At 36.9% G+C, this 18,302-nt stretch overlaps 1 protein-coding gene across 1 annotated transcript; it reads left to right on the top strand.

The window, feature by feature from the left end:
• Nucleotides 1-17,466: 17,466 nt before the first annotated feature.
• On the top strand, nucleotides 17,467-18,043 carry LOC133832955 (uncharacterized mitochondrial protein AtMg00860-like). Its single transcript, XM_062263225.1, has 2 exons — nucleotides 17,467-17,493; nucleotides 17,597-18,043. Exons 1-2 carry the CDS (start codon nucleotides 17,467-17,469, stop codon nucleotides 18,041-18,043), a joined length of 474 nt encoding a protein of 157 aa, XP_062119209.1.
• The last annotated feature ends 259 nt before the right edge of the window (nucleotides 18,044-18,302 follow it).

Genomic DNA, 18,302 nt, shown 5'->3' with positions numbered 1-18,302 from the left:
GGTCTCAATCGAGTTCGCTGAGGTATCGTTTCTGATTGTTCAGAGATGGCCCTCCCAGATGCAGGTCTCCTGATATGGTGGCCACGTGGCCATCTACTCGCAAAGGCGCGGTTCTTGGAGGATATGGAATTTTGGGTCCAGGTGCCTGCACTATAGGGGCCCCCTAAGGGCCTGTGCTCCTGAACCTGTAGCGTACCCTCCCTAGGGAGGTCGGTACGATCCAGGTGCACCTGGGGCCGGAGGCTGTCCAGGAACTGCTGGCAGTCCCGGAACACCCACTAGCATTCTGACCCATTGGTGGAGATTCCTAGCTTGATCAGGTTCTCGATCTCGTCCTTCAGTTGACGACACTCTTCGGTCGTATGACCCACGTCCTTGTGGTAGACACACCTTTTGCTAGTGTCCCTCGAATTCTTTCCCCCTTTGAACATGGGGGATGGCTTCCATTAGTGGAATACATTGCCCATTGCCAAATAGATGTTTTCCCAGGTGTCAATGAGGTTGGTGTACTATATGTATTGGGGTTCATAACCCTTTTTCCCTTTTTTGAGGGTTCAGACCAGTTTTGACCTTTGCCCGATCTCTTTCCCCGGGAAGGGTTTATGCTGGCCTCAACTCCCTCATTTTGGATCGGTAATGTATTTGGTGGGCGTCGCTCCATACCCGGAGAATGGGGCTGACAGAGACGGAGTGTACCTGATCTCCAAAAAGTAACACGCAAGTATACGCGGTCTAATCAAGTAATATATGATAAGTAAAGTGTCGATCCCACGAAGACTGTTATTAATTACCAATAATTAACCTCTAATTCTAATTGATTTAATTAATAATTTCAGATTGATAAATAAAATAATTATTACTAAAAATTAAGAAAACTCTAAGCACTTAAAGAAATGCATAGATGAAATTTGATTTAATTCAATAAATGCAAAAGTTAGGGCTTTAGTTTCATCAACCATCCACTTATGATTTCTAACCAATTTTCAATATTTCCTAATTCTATTGTGGTAGCAGATTACAATTATATATTATAGTCTTGTTAGGATCTATAATTCTCTACAATATACTATTTCCTACATCTCTGTGGTAAATCAATATATTGCAGGCTTTAAACACATAATCCCTAAACTACACAATTCATAAAAGTACTTTCGTCTAATATAAAATTGTGATTATTTACCTATAGCATAATTATTCTCTTTTCAGAGTATAGGTTAAAATCATATAAACATGTAAATGATGATCAAACATTCACAAGCATTAAGCATACGATAAATAATCCACAGCAGAAGAAAGAAATTCAGGAAAATTTCATTAAGAGATCAAAAGTTTCAAGAAGAATCCACTAAAACCCTAATAACAAAATTAGTTCAAAGCAGACATAATGAAATCAATCAAATTAAATATAAACATAAACTCCAGAAAAGAGAATACATAAGAAAATAAGAAATCAAACTCTAGGTCTTCAATGTTTTCCTCTGTCTCTAATGACTTCTCTACACTTCTAATAATGAATAGAATACCCTAATTAACTCTTAAAAGGTATTTAAAAAGAACCCTAAAATATCTAACAATTTTGCCACTTCTGCAGGCCACGTACAGCCACACACGCCGCGGCCCTAGCATCCAAGCGCTGCGGCGCGCCTCTTTGTTCATGCGCAGCCCCCTCTCTGACTTCAGCGAGCGCCGCGACCCTTCAAAATTCCAGAAAATGGCCCTCTCTGCTTTTTCCTTGCGTCGCAGCTCTTCATTCAAGCGCTGTGACCCCTCTAATTCTTCCAGAAACTTGTTTCCAAACTCCAAAATGAACAATTATCTCCACAAATGAGTCTTCAACTTACTTTTTGTCAACATTTAGCATAAATTTCCCAATTTAAGCTGATTTTTCAGTCATTTCCCAAACTTCATGTTTTCTTCTCCTATTTCCTACAAACATACCAAAACAAGCATAATACCGCATAACACTCCACCAAAATAACTCAAACTTACCCTAAACACATGTTAAAAGCTATGCTAAAAACAGACTCATCAGTACCCCATTGTCGTGGGCCCATAGACCGTCAAGGTCATGAATGGCGTCCCATGGGTACCAGCGAATCCGGAAGCCGCTTGGGGTGTCGGATAGAAATTTGTGGGATATTGTATCCCGTATCCAGGGAAAGCTTGGGCAGTCGACTATGTTGCCGGCGGCCACCCAAAGGCTTGGATTCAGGCCTCCTCCCATTTGATGAAACCTTATGCCCTCCTGATGAATTCCTCAAGGGTGGTAACCTTGCTACGCTGCATGTTGTCCTAGAGAGGGGATCCAGCTCTGATCCCGGACTGGAGAGCCACCAGGCGTTGTCCGTCGTCCATCTTATTCTTTTAGGCTTCCTCCGTGAAGCACTGGATGTAAGCCTTGAGGGTCTCAGTAGGATGTTGTTTGACATTGGCTAACGCATTGATTTGCATGTCCATTTTCATGGCGGCCACAAATTGCTTACGAAATGTCGATTGCAATCCGGACCAAGATTGGATTGATCCCGGCTTAAATCTTTTCCACCACTCATCTACGATTTCAGCCAGAGTGATCGAGAAACATAAGCACTTGTTGTTGTCACAAACATAAGCCACTGTCATCAGGCGGTTGTAGCAGGACAAATGGTCCCTGGGATCCGCGTTCTTGGTGTAGGTGGGTAGGTTCGGCATCTTGAACCCCTTTGGTAGTACCAGATCCAGGATGTGTTTGGCACATGATTCTTTTCCTCCTCTTCGTAATCGGAGCCTCCGCCTTCTTTTTTCCAGACCAAGCAGTCTGTGACCTTCTTAAGAGCGGCCAACTGTTCCATGAACTATTTGGCCATTCCATCATCTAGGGGGACTCTCTCGTTCCTCCTGTTGTTGAGGTTATTCCTCAAATCGCCTCCTCGAGGGTGAATCTTTTCTTTGCAGGCCCGCTCCTTTCGGGCATTAAGGTCGTCACGCAAATCCACCTGAGAAGTATCGACTCCCAAACAGATGCCTTTTGGTTCTTCTTCATGTTTGTGCCCTCCGTGATCTTTGTTCACGAAGGCGCTGGGATAGAAGCATCATTCTCGTTCATCCTGTCTAGGGACATTCTGGGGCTTGACACCCTACAAGTGCTTCCCCTGCGGATCGTTCAGATGATCCCATCCTGAGACAGGATTCATCTGTTCTTTCCTAGGGAATTTCCTTGGGTTGGCCCTAGTTTTTGGAATGGGATGATCTTTCTTTTAGGGGTTTATTTTTCCCATAGGATTGACCACACTGGCTTTTCCTTTCTCTTGAGCGGGATTCGATGGGCCGGCTTTGGGATGTTGTCATGGAGGAGGGACAGGGCTAGTGTTGTTAGGTATGCCCGTGCTGATAAGTGGGACAGGCGGTTGCGTTCTTGGAGGCAGAACAACTGAAGGATTGGTTGTCAATCCTTGGGCAGCAATGAAGGCCTAAAGAGCCAGGAGGGACTCTTACATCTGGTGGATGGCTTTTTTTTTGTTCAGTTATCCTGGCTTCTTGATCCAGGACCTGCTGTCTTAGGCGGACCACTTCTAGATCCTCCTATTCAGGCTCCATATTCTTTTCTTCGGGATTGACGGGGTTTTCAGTCTCGTGATCTTCGTATTGCCCTTCATCTTCCTCATAGTATCCTTCATCATAATCACCCCCGTCCCAGTAGTTTTGGGAGTTGTTGGGCAGAGGCCCCTAATAAGGTACATTCTTAGGTTGGTCTTGAGGAAATGTTTGATTGGGCAATAATTATCCATTGTCTTGTTGTTGCTGGTGAGCAGGATCAAACACGGTATGTCTAGTGTTTACCATTTTTGCAAATGGTTGTGATTGACTCAAGCTTCCTTCAGCTCTCATTGAGAGCACCAAAATGTTTACTGAGTTTTTCAGAAACTAGAAATATAATGAGAAATAAGAGCTAGAAAGAAATGATCAATGATAAACAAACAAAAATTTTACGTGGTTGGGGCGTTAATGAGCCTTAGTCCATGAGTCTCTTGTATTAAATTTTATAAAGCTTTTTACAATGGACTTTTCTGCAAGTTTGAGCAGAATAATTGCTTACAAGCGTAAATCTGGGATCCTCGCTACAGTGCACAACTGTCCCTATTTATAGGCAGTTAGGCGCAATGGGCTTGGGCCGGACTAATCCGGGCCCAATAGGAATGTAATCATAGTTTGCTCGCTAATGGAGCCATAATACAAAGAGTGTTGCTTAATAAAACATATTAATTAGGGCCCATTGAGCCAGCTTGGGCATAGCCAAACCTTACAACTGCCAATAGTACGTAGCCTCAGGCTGGTCTGCGTGGGCTTCTAAGGTGATCCTAGGGATATGATCTGTTAGAGTAGTGGTAGTATTGTTTCCTAGGAACAGCGTACGTTCCATGCGTAACCTCTTATGCAGGTTAGTTGAGGAGACCAACTTTCGTGTTTCTTGGAGACATGTCAGCTTCAGGAAAGATCAAACTTGCCCTATCCGGACGCCTGGTTTGGGTTCCTTTACTAATGTTCTGGTTCATTTACCGAAGTCTTGGTTTGCTCACCAGGACAAGTTCATTCTTAACAAGGTCTACTCCCAGACTAGCGATCCTGCCACCTCTATTGGCATCTCGAAAGAAACGGGTCAGTTGGGACTGGGAAGATGAGTCGAGCATGCGTCTTGGTCCCAGTTCCTTTGTTATGGTCGCGCCCATGGAATGTTGTTGGGCTCACTGGCGATTGAGCCATTAGGACTTTCTTCTTCCCTGTTCATCGGGCTCAGGATGGGCCTGAATCTCTTTAAGGGAGCCCATGGACCCATTGCATCATGCCACACGTCCCGAGGGGAAAACAAGGATAACACTAACCATACCACTAAAGTATCAGAAATTGGACTTTTGCAGGTCAACATGTGAGATAAGCCACTATCGAACACCAATTTGCTATTTTATCATGATCTATCATAAAACAGACATATTAGAGACAATATCAACCATATGATCAAGCTCTTGTGACTGAGAATACTAATCGTATACTAAAATATTGAAATAGTGACTTTCGTGGGTTAATTATTGAAATTATTAACTCATCAAAAGTGAGGTACAACTATGAAGAAAATGAGAGATCGTAATATTTTCATCAAGTTGTAATCTCAAAATTAAAAATAAATATTAAATACCAAAGTTTTATTATTATTAAATAAAATGGCTATAATAAAAATGATAGTAATAAAATTATGGTTAAATCTATTTTATTGCTTAATTTTGTTCAAAATCATATTTAATTTTTTTAATGATGTGTAACGCTCCAATTTTCTGAGACGTTACTTAGGGGGTCCATTTAAAATAATAAATAGTAAATACTTTACGACACTAAAAGAAAATATTTATTTAAAATTTAAACAGACAATGAGATCTCATTATTTAAAAGTAAAAATGTTGGACTCTAGGTTTAATGACAATAACATAAAGAAAATAACCGTTCAAGTCTAAAAATTTAAAACATGACATTCATTTCTAAAAAAACATAAAATAACTGGAGCCCAGCCTCTAACGTGTCTTGTCCATGCCTCGAGCCCACACCACTCACTGCTTTGCTTTGCCTTTACCTGCACACAGAGTACCCGTGAGCTAACGCCCAGTAAGAAGAGCTATGTAGGACATAACTCCCCAAACTAGATAACAAAAAATAAACATCATAAACATAATAACCATCGTGCGATATATAAGCACCATATCACACTAACATAATGTGTGTTACACTCACACACATAAATACTAACAAGTCATGTTGATCGGACATGAAATGTAATTTGCCTTGCCTGCGCTGTACTCACACCCGGCATTCCCACGGTGGCACCTAGTCTAGCCTGTGTTGTCCTCACACTCAGCCGTTCCCTTGAGACATCGTTACCCTGCCTGCGCTATACTCACACTCGGCAGTTTCGTGGTGGCATCCTATTATCCCGAGTTATACACACCCAAGATAATTCCTGCAAGTGTTATACTCACACAAGCAGCTAGAATCTAGTAGCACGCCTACTCTATCATCTAAGCATGTCTACTAACTAAAATCCCTAGCACTATCCTCATGCTAGTCAACCTAACGCAACAATTCAAGTCACAAACATAATTACATAACTTAACAAATAAGAAAACAAGGTTGTACGCATAACGTACACCCTGTGCGCATATGTCCACTCTTCTTACCTTAAGCAGTGAATTGTCTGCTGACGTGCCCCGAACCACTTGCTGTGTCACATCGATGACCATGGGCTCCTAGACGTCCAATTACGCAGCGACAATTCAAGGAAAATAAAAATAGGCGTTAGTGTTTTATTTCGAAACCCTAATTATCGAAATAATTTAACTATTCCATTTTAACATGCATGACACGTAAATTAAAATCATTTTCCACAAAGGTTCAAACTATCATGTCACATGCACAAACAATGATGTTTCTAACATATCACATGAATTCATATAAATACTTTTATGTGAAATTACCAAAATACCCTTTAATATCATAATTACATTAAAGACTCAATAATTTTTATAAAAATGATCATATGACAACAAAATTTAATAAACAACTTTTCTAAAACCCTAAATAATCAGCAAATGCTCATATAAGACCAGAAAAATAATTTTTCACATTTATAAATTATTTTTCCTCAATTTCCCAAATAATTCAAAATAATTATAGAGTCAGCCCAAAAATTCAAAATAATTATACAAAACTGTTGAAAAAGCTAAAATAAACTTATAAAAATTATTTTAGAATTTTCTGGGCAAACTAACTATTTTTCTTAATTGATTTAACAGAAAAACCAATTAATTCAAGAAAAATAGATAAACGATTTAAAAATAAAATCTAACTGTACAAACTAGTTTCTATACCCTACAGTAACACAAACAAATTACCTAGGGTTCAGAACAATAACATTAATATATTTCATATTTAAAATATAAAATAAGCCAAATACATCATGAAAATTACATAAATGATACAAATTAGAAATAAAATTACAGAGAGCCTTAGAATCTCATTTTAAATATATAAAAAATTCGCAGAATTTTTAGAATACTTTAAATAATTTTTCTACATGTATTTTCTTAAATCACATATTTAAAAGCAAATAATTAAAGAAAATTATCAAATATGATCAAAAATTAAATCTAAACATACAAACCAATTCTAAATCATACAGAAATCATTCAAACATAAACTCATATTTTTCTGAACAATAAAAATATTTTTCATAATTAATCTCTATCTAAACTTAAATAAATCATAGTAATTCAAAGAAAAATCAGAAAAATCAGAAAAATATCAAACTAGTTGGAAAGTGCTCTAAACTTAATGTACTAATTTTCAGGATTTAAAAAACTAAGAAAAAACATCCATAAATACCCAAATCGGGTTCGCCGGAGCCTCGCCGGAATCTTCTTCTTCTCCATCGCCGGCGAGATTCTAACTCCTCTTTCCACTTTTTTTTTACACTCCAAACCGGTTGGAATTTGTTCCCAAAGACCCCAGAACCTCAAATAACCCTTGAAGCTCAAGAAAACTAACCCATGATGGCCAAATCGTGCTTGTCTTCCCCGTTGCCAGTGTACTGCCAAAAATGGTGGTCAAAATACAAAATTCGGTTTTAGAGCTTTTTGATCCGTTTCTTCATGTCCAAAACACTTCTTAGGGTCCCTCTAAGCTTTCTAAACACTTCAAACAAACCCAGAACCTCTCATGTTCCCTTTGATCTGAAATTATTCAAAAACACCCACTTTAATGGTGAAAATTTGTGATTTTTGAAAACAACATTTCTAGCCCCTTTTGTCACGTCAAAAACGTTCCTTAAACCATAGGAAAGATATTTCAAACACTCAAAACTACCCAGAAATTTCCTAGAGGTCTCAAACCCGAAATCTCCCTTTCTCTCCTTAGAAAATTCAAGAACGTCTATTTTCTTCCACTAATGCGACTCTCCCTCTCTTCCCACGATTTTGAATGGTTGAGAGGCCCTCTAAACTGTGCTTAAACAAAAAGAAATCAAAGCTTAACCACTTAATTGTTGGACCGATTCTAAGCATATGTTAATGAATTTCTTTTAAAATTAAATAAAAGAAATGATGATCTTATTATAACTAATTTAAATTTCAAATTTAATCAGTTAAGTTCTTTTGAAAAAGTATTTTAATGTCATTTAAATGCCCCTCAACTAAATCCAAACATAGGGACATTGTGATCATTTCATAATTACATGCAATTACCATTATTTAATCCATTTAAATAATAATGCAATAAACCATATAATAAAATAAAATGAATTCATATCATGTTATTAATATTATTATACTCATAATAATAATAATAGCATTCACAACATAAATAAATAATTAAATTAACCCACGTAATTATTTATTTATTAGGCATTATGCACATGTCGAGATTTGAATCTCATTCCAGATTATCAAACATAAGAAATCAAGAATCTTTATTATCATTGGGTTCCATACATATCTAAACACATAAATATGTAAAATGACAAATTACTCTCAGTGAAAAAATTACAAAATGACATTTTCAAGAAAACAGATATTACAATTATCCCCCCTGAAAAGAAACTTCGTCCCGAATTTTCTTTTACTCAAACAACTCGGGATGCTGTTGCTGCATATCGGGCTCAATTCCCAGGTTGCCTCCTCAACAGCATTGTTCCTCCACAATTCCTTCACCAAGGAAATAGTCTTATTCCTTAGGACTTTGTCCTTTCAGTCGAGTATTTTCACTAGACGCTCGTCTAATGACAAATCCTCCTGCAAACCCAAGGTATCGTAGCTCAGCACATGCTAGGGGTTGGACACATATTTTCAAAGTTGTGACACATGAAATACGTTGTGCACCCCGGACAATGATGGCGGTAAAGCTACCCTGTAAGCCACATTTCCCACTCTATCCAAAATCTCAAAAGGTCAGACATATCTAGGACTCAGCTTTCCCTTCTTACCAAACCTCTCATCGAGATTCCTTTCCTTGGAGTCACAAGCAGAACTACATGATCACCAACTTCAAACTCAACATGCATGCGCTTTATGTCTGCATAAGACTTCTATCTGCTCTAAGCTGTGACCATTCTAGCCCTGATTTTTTTTAATAGCCTCAATGGTGTGTTGCACTGCATCTGGCCCTAGTATTTTCTCTCTCCCAGTTCATCCCAGTGAAGTAGGGACCTACACTTTCTTCTATACAACATTTCATATAGTGCTACCTCGATGGTAGATTGGTAGTTGTTGTTGTATGAAAACTCCATCAGTGGCAAGTATCTACTCCAAGATCCCTGAAAGTCAATGATACATGCTCTGAGCATATCTTGTAAGATCTGATTTGTTCTCTCGGTCTGACCATCCACTTCTGGGAGATAAGCTGTACTGAACTTCAGCCGAGCTTCCATTGCTCTTTGCAGACTCTCCTAGAACGATGATGTAAATCGAGCATCCCGATCACACACAATGGAGTACGGTGTCCCATGTAGCCGTACAATCTCATTCATGTACAACTCAGCGAACTGATTTATGGAATAAGTCATGCGCACCGATAGAAAGTGAGTCGACTTGGTATACCTATCAACGATTACCCAAATTTTATTGTGTTGGTTTGTAGGGCCAGCCGTCATTCTAGGAAGCAACCATAGTGACGTGGGGGATTACATGATGTAAAATTAAAACTATTTTTAAATTGTTGTTAATTAAATCAAAATATAAATATTTATTTAACAAAATAAAAAATATAAAGATTTAATTAATTAAAAAATTGATGATATTAAATATATTGGCAAAATTAATTAATATTAAACATTCTACGATCTATAATTTTTAAAAAATAAAATAAAAATCTATATAATGCTATTGTCAAATACTTTGACAAAAATAATTAATGCTAAGCATTCTACTATATATAAATATAGGCTAACTCTTTAATCGAGCTCTTAACTCATACTTAACCAAACTATTAAATCAATAAAAAAATGGATATTTGCGGCATAAGTACCCAATGTTTGGGAAAAATACCCGGCAGAAAAACTATACTTCCGTTAGTCTCCGTCAGTTGAGCTCCGTTTGGTGATGATTGGACTATTACGTGTCATTACGTGATTGGTCCAGCTCAATAATATTTTTAAAAAAATAATATTAATTGATTTTAAAATTCAAATTAAATAAAAATGTATTTTAAAATATTAATATAATATATATGAATTTTAAAAATAAATAAATGAATGAAAATTTAAAATAGATTTTAACTTAAAAAAAAAATTAAAATCCCTAAAATCTATCTCTCATTCCCATATCTTTATCTCTCTCTCTCTCCCTCACCACCCGACCTCATTGCAGCCCCCAAAAATCGCAGCCACCAATCTCTGACGTCTTTTTACTCCGAGTTTCTACGAGAGTTCCCACGGTACTGAGTTTCGAGCTTCAATAGCAGCTGTTGGGCGAGGTTCCGACTACCCAGCCTAGAGCTCCAACGATGACACTTGTGTGAAGAGCTCCGACGACGACTCCTTGGAGAAGAGCTTCGATGACGACGATGACTCCTTGATGACTCCGACTACGACTACGACTCGAGCAGTAGCTCCTGGGGAACGATCTTTGAGCTTCAACAACGTCTCTTAGTGTGAAGAGATTTGAGTCTGGGGCAGGGGATCAGGAGTGGGAGTCGAGCCACTACATTGGAGCATGGGTCTTCTTCAAGGTCCGTAAAGAGCTGGGTTCCTCAGATCGTGGTTCCTCGGAGCTTTTTTTACAACTCAGCTCTAAGGTTTGTGGATTTGGGATTTGTTTTTTGAGAGGAAGACAGGGAATCGAGCTTGGGAAGGCAAGAAGAAGAAAAAGGAAAGAAAGAAGAAGTGGCTGAGGAGGAAGATGAAGACATAGAATCTGTGTTGAATTTTGTATTTTTTTTTGACTGATTTTGTGTTCTTAACTACATTTGTTAGGACAATTTATGTTTTTAAAAACCCAAATTGATGATGTTTTTTTTAATTAGAGTTAACATTTTAGTTTTTTTTAATTAATTATGATTTTGGTTTTAATTTAGATTTTGGATTAAGTTTTTGTTTTAATTTAGTATTTTAATTAGTAAATATTTACAAATTTAGTAATTTTGATTTGTTAATTGGTTTTAAGCTTTTAATTTTCTTTTTCATATTAATTTCTATATTTTTTTAATATTTTTAATTCATTTTTAATTATTTTTAAAATTTTAAAATCCATTAAATTAATTTTTAAAAATAGTTATGAGTTGGACAAATCAGGTAATAACACGTAATAGTCTAGTCATCACCAAACGAAGCTCAACTGACGGGGACTAATGGAATTACAGTTTTTCTAACTTTGGGTACCTTACCTGCTAAAAAAAAGATTGGGTCCATACCGGGTATTTTCACCAAACATTGGGTACTTATGCTGCAAATATCCCATAAAAAAAAATCATAATTTCCTTAATAACCAAGCCTCCAATGTGGTCTACATTTTAATCCTATGTATCTTACAAGTTATTTCAACTAAACTTAGTGTAGTATAGTAAGAATATTTATCGATTAATTTTCTTCATATCACTATCACAATCGTTTTTCCTTAAATATGCAAAAAATATTAAAAAAAATTAGGTGAAAAATATTAATAATTTTGTGCCAAAAATATATCAATCACAAAAAAATGAAAAATAATATATTCTCAAACACAATTAATGGTAATTCAATCATCTTAAAACTAAAAAAAAAACATAAGTCAAATTTGTCCAAAGAAATTTAATACAAAACATATGTCAGTTTTTGTTACATTTTACTAGTTTCGTATTACGCAGCACATCATTTAAATTACATAGCTCCATACATATTTTTACATAACTAATATCGTAAATATGTCCCAACCTCATTCTAAATTTACTATACGACCCTCAACTAAATACATTTTTGGACATTTTATTACACTTTTACTCTTACTTTTTGTAAATTCCATTTTTGGCAAATTATATTTGACAAAATACTTTTTGATTTTTTTCTTGTAATCTCGACATTCAATTGAATATTATTTCATTTTTATTCTATTCACATTTATATTCTGATTATATAAAAAGCTGATTGTATCAATCTATTCTATTTAGAGAAGGTTTGACATTATACTTAGCTTTTAACATATGAATCAAATAATAAATGTTGAATTATATTATATCTGCCTGATTTCATTTGACAATCTGATTCTTATCACCAGATTTCAATAGATAGCATTGGATTGATCCTCATTAAAATCGAAGATAGGATCTTGCAATGTCAGCTCATATACAGACTAATCTATAGCTACAGACAGTCTGTTTGTTTCCTCAGATCTCGGATGATTCAATATAATTGATTGATTATTTAAGGAAATATTTCCTAGTGAGTTGTGTGTGTTTAGACCTAGTAAAGGCCGTCTTATGTGAGTATATTTGTGTACAAATACTTGCCATAGGAGCCTTGTCTAGGTTAACTCTTTGGTCTATTCTTTTACATCTTTAGAAAAAGTGTGTTTATTTTGTAGAGGTTAGTGGTTCGACTATCCCTCTGTTATTTTGTGTCTTTGTATGTGTTTTGTGTATTGAAACAGTTCAACAAAGAGAAGAACAAGAGCAAACCTTTGGGAGAAGGTTCATCCTAGTCTTGCCTCGGGAGGAAGCAAGCACTCTTCAAGAAAATCGAAGGGAGTTCGAGTTCTTGACGTTTCAGCAAGGTTCATTCATCACGTGTAAAATACATCAAGCTTGCGGCATAAAATTAGAGGGAGTCTAATCTTTGCTTAAGTCAAACACTTTGTATTTTTTAGAAACTTTATTAATGGATCTTATCTCTCGACGTGGCCCTATGGACTAGTAATATCCGAAAGGATATTGATACCACGTAAAAAAAATCTGTGTGTTTTTTTATTATTTTTCTGTTTTATCCTTCTGTTGTGTATTTTTGTAGTTACAGAATCTCTGTCTGTAGCTACAGAATATCTGTTCTAGTACCAACCTTTTCTTCCGCATTTAATTAAATATAAAGTTGGTAACATTAAAATACGAAATTTCATTTGGTATCAATTTAATTTGTGGTATTTCTGTGTTTATTTTTCTATTTAATTTGTTTTGTGTAAGATGTCACTCTTTGCAGAAGGAAGTTCCATAACTAGACCTCCTCTACTGAATGATACTAACTATCCTTATTGGAAAGTCAGAATGGGGGCGTTTATCAAGTCAAAGGATGAAAGGGCTTGGAGATCTATACTATCTGGATGGACTTCACCAACTGATAAAGACAAAGAAGGTAATACTAAGGTAAAGTCTGAACTCGAGTGGTCTACTGAAGATGAAAAATTATCTGGTTACAATAATAAGGCTTTGCATGCGATCTTTAATGGAGTTGGTGAAGGATTTATGAAATTTATTTCTTCTTGTGAGTTTGCAAAAGAGGCATGGAAAATCCTTCAAACTCAATTTGAAGGAACTGTTGATGTCAAAAGATCACATTTTACCATGTTACAAACTAAATTTGATGAATTGAGAATGCTAGAATCTGAAACTTTATCTGAGTTTTATGAAATGGGTTATCTACGTATATAAATTATAGAAAATAACTTGGTGTTGCTAAAATTATTGTTTACTGTTTGGGCATTGTTCGTATGAAGTTAAAATGGTATCTTAGTGTCTGGGACTGATTTAGAACTATGTTTGGTTGGTTTGTTATTTTTGGTTAATTATTTGGTATTTTATGCATGTAAAAAAAAGGGTAATTTAGGCATAAATAATTACAATAATTTTGTATAAGTTTCTAAGTTGTTTAACCATGTTTCATAATCTGTATAAATGGTTAGGAAGCATGTTAGGTTCTGATTTGGGTAATTGTATTGAGTATCCAATTATTTTGGGAATTATGTGTAATTAAAATGATAATTATTGAAAATAAATAATTATAAGGAAATAATTAGTTTAATCTAACTTTATAGGCGTAAAAATAAACTTAGAATCTGATTTAGTAAATTGTGGTCATTTATTTGATTATTTGATTATGATCTATTTGTTTTGTGCATAAAGATGATAAGAAATGTGATGATTAGTATTATAGGTTGTAATTTTGTGGTGAAACCTTGATGTGTTTTATAATTGTGTTTTGAGTGTGTCATTGTATTGTTGGGTGTTTAGGATCTAGTTCTCAATAAGGACACTCAGCGAGGGGTTCGAAGTAGAACAAATGAATATTTTTTTGTAATTGAGGTAAGAAGAGTGGACATCTGTGCATAGGGTGTAGGTTTAAGCATACAATATTGTTTCTTGGTTTGTATATATTTATGTTATGTACTGTGGTTGATTGCTATACACACTTAGTATTGTTAGCATGAGAATAGTGCTAGTGTTTTCGCTGCTTGTGTGAGCATAACACTTGTAGGTACACTAAGAGCTTATCATTGGTGAGTACAACTTGTGGTAAGTGAATGCACCGTTAGATGCCAAGTGTGAGAATAACACGAGGCAGGGCATATTACATTTCATGTCTGATCAACATGAATGTATGGTTGATTATCGTATGTGAGTATAATGTGCGGTATGAGACTTTGTTTGTTATGTGTGTGAGTATAGCATGCATTGTATCAGTATTATATGAATTGTTATTGCTTAAGGTTTTGATTAAGCTACGTTGTATTATTTGGTTAGGGGGTTATGTCCTACATAGCTCTTCTTACTGGGCGTTAGCTCAAGGGTTCTCTGTGTGCAGGTAAAGGCAAAGCAACAGTGAGTGAAGCGGGCTCGAGGCGTGGATGTTACATGTTAGTGGAGGGTTCACAACGTTTTAATGTTTTAAAGACTTAATGAACTTTTATCACTTTTGGACTATGTTTTTTTATGTTAGATTAAGTTTTAAGACTTGAAAATGTTTTATTTTAAAGAAATAGTGAGATCTCATGCCTTGTTTATTTAAATAAAATAGTATTTTAAATGGTTATTTTATTTATTGATTTAAATGGACTTTCATAAGTGACATCTCAGGAAATCGAGGTGTTACAATTGGTATCAGAGCTGGACGGTCCTAAATAGTTTATGGTAAGCCCTAACATGTAAAATACACTGCCAAGGATGAGCTCAACTCACTGTACTGTAAGTGGTAATTCTTACTTGTGTGAAAGTTGCTTTAATGTTTTGCATATAATTGTACTTAGTGATAGTCTTCGTAAATATGATTTCATGATGGCATTAAATATTTCTTCCTTATGTTTGTTGGTCTGCGTGGTTCAGGAGTTAGAAAATGCCTCCTAGAAGATCCATTAGACTTAATGGAGGCCGAGGCCGTGGTAGAGGTAGAGGTGAAAGAGAAAATGCTGAGCCACCCCTAGCACCACAGGGATGGGAGGAATGTTTTGCCGCAATGGAAGCAACCATTCATAGGCAAGAGGAGGTGATCCATCAACTAAGGCACCAGCCTGCGCCGCTAGTACAAGTAGAGCCACAGGTGCAGAATAACAGGCAACTATTGGCTTTAATGGTAGCTCTTGTTGCAGTGGATGGACTAGAGCCATTGTTTGAAAGATTATGTAAGTAGCATCCGCCTGAGTTTGATGGGAGCACGGATCCGATTGTAGCAGAAGAATGGATTAGCTGCATTGAAAACATATTGAATATGATGAGGGTCCAGGGCAATGAGTGAGTGTTGTGTGCGTCTTATATGCTGAGAATGGATGCCCGTCTTTGGTGGGAGGTGGTGCAGCAGGCACATAATGTTAATACCATGGATTGGGCTGGGTTCAAGCAAGTTTTCAACGAAAAATATTATAACTCTGTGGTCCTGGCAGCAAAGACTGATGAGTTCACATGATTAGTGCAAGGAAATCTCTCGACGACAGATTATGCACAGAAGTTTGATCGATTGGCAAAATTTGCACCAGATTTGGTACCTACTAATAGGGTACGGGCAGATCATTTAATGAGAGGATTGAAGTCGATGATCGGTCGGGATGTGGAGATTGTTTCGAGGGGTGCGTTCACATACGCCCAAGTTATAGAAATGGCTCTTACTACTGAGATGAGCGAGGAAAGAATCTAGAAAGAGAATGTTGCCAGAAGAGATGCAAAGAAGGGTGGGGCAACCTCTTCGAATGATCACAAAAAGAGAGGGCAAGAACAGTCTGGACAATCGATAAAAGACAAATGGCCCAAGCTTAGTAATGAAAATCGTTCAAATGGGGACAGAAACATTCCAGAATTCCCTAAATGCACTAAGTGGCACTTTGGGGAATGTTGGGCCAAGGCATGCTATAAATGTGGAAAAGAAGGGCATATCAAGTGCAACTGTCCATCGTGGAATCAGGCTAGAAACAAAGAAGAGCCAAAGAAGAATGATAAATATGTTTTGGCCAGAGTCTTTGCGATCACTCAGGCAGAAGATGACACTAGCCCTTCAGTCGTATCAAGTCAGATTCCTATGGCCAATACCACATGTAAAGTTTTATTTGATTCGGGTGCATCTCATTCATTTATTTCTAGTAGCCTTGTAAATCATGTAAATGTACCTATAGAATTGTTTAATGTGGGTTTTGGGACTATGCTACCATCCGGGGAGGTTGCAATATCTAAAAATTGGTTTAGAGCTGTACCAGTATGGATAGATGGTAGGGAACTATTTCTACATCTGATTGTATTAGACTTATGTGATTTCGATGTAATATTGGGCATGGATTTTTTGACAAAATATGGAGCATCGATTGACTGCAAGCAGAAGAAAGTAGTCTTTACACCGGAAAGCGGAAAGACATTTGAATACTGGGGAACAAGCAAGAAACCTCGAACTCCTATCATATCAGCGATGAAAGCCAGAGAGTTGTTGCAACACGGGTGTCTAGGGTGCCTAGTAAACATGGTCGATGACACTAAAGAAGTAGAAAGGAAGCCTGAAGAAACAAGAGTAGTCGCTGAGTTCCTTGACGTCTTTCCTAAAGAATCGACGGGGTTACCACCGCACAGGGAGATTAAATTTGTGATAGACCTTATGCCAGGGACAACACCGGTGTCTCGAGCACCTTACAGGATGGCACAAGCAGAACTGAAGGAGCTCAAGACATAGTTGGAAGAATTACTCAAGTTGGGGTTTATTAGACCGAGCTACTCTCATTAGGGTACACCAGTCCTTTTTTTCAAGAAGAAGGATGGATCTATGAGGATGTGTATTGACTATCGAGAGCTGAATAAGGTGACAGTAAAGAACATATATCTATTGCCAAGAATTGATGATTTGTTTGACCAGCTTTAGGGGACAAGGGTGTTTTCTAAAATTGATCTTCAATTAGGGTACCACCATCTAAGAATAAGGAATGAGGATATTCCCAAGACAGCTTTCAGAACCAGATATGGGCATTATGAGTTCATGGTGATGTCATTCAGACTCACAAATGCCCCAACAACATTTATGGACCTAATGAAATGAGTTTTCAAAGAGTATCTGGACCGGTTTGTCATCGTGTTCATAGATGATATACTAGTGTATTCTAAGACAAAGGAGGAGCACGAGGAACATCTGCGTTTGACTTTGTAGTGACTGAGAGAACATCAGTTGTATGCTAAATATAAAAAGTGTGAGTTCTGGTTGTCTGAGGTTGCATTTTTGGGTCACATTGTTACAGATGAGGGAATTAAGGTGGATCCTGCTAAGATTGTTGTAGTGAAAGAATGGCCTAGACCAAAAAATGCCTATGAGGTTAGAAGTTTTATGGGTTTAGCAAGCTATTACAGGAGGTTTGTAGAAGGGTTCTCAAAAATAGTCACATCGTTGGCAGAGCTAACACGGAAGAATCTAAAGTTTGTCTGGTCAGATAAGTGTGAACAAAGCTTTCAAGAGTTGAAGAATAGACTCATATCAGCGCCAGTACTTAGCTTGCCGACAGAAGAAGGGCAGTTCGTAGTGTATTGTGACGGATCAAAGCAAGGGTTAGGTGGTGTGTTGATGCAATCTAGTAAAGTGATTGCCTATGCTTCAAGACAATTGAAAGATTATGAATAAAGGTATCTGACACATGATTTAGAGTTGGCTGCAATGGTGTTTGCATTGAAAATTTGGCATCATTACCTGTATGGGGTGAAATGTGAAATTTACACCAATCACAAGAGTAAAGTATTTCTTCACGCAGAGGGAATTGAACATGAGACAAAGGAGGTGGTTGGAGTTAGTCAAATATTATGACTGTGAAATAATGTATCACCCCGGTAAGGCCAACGTTGTAGCAGACGCTCTTAGTCGTAGAGGTCTGGGAATGGTTTCT

Source organism: Humulus lupulus, chromosome 4 (genome assembly GCF_963169125.1).
Source record: "Humulus lupulus chromosome 4, drHumLupu1.1, whole genome shotgun sequence".
NCBI lineage: Eukaryota > Viridiplantae > Streptophyta > Magnoliopsida > Rosales > Cannabaceae > Humulus > Humulus lupulus.
Note: the sequence above shows the minus strand (reverse complement) of the source record. Positions and strands in the feature narration are given on the sequence as shown.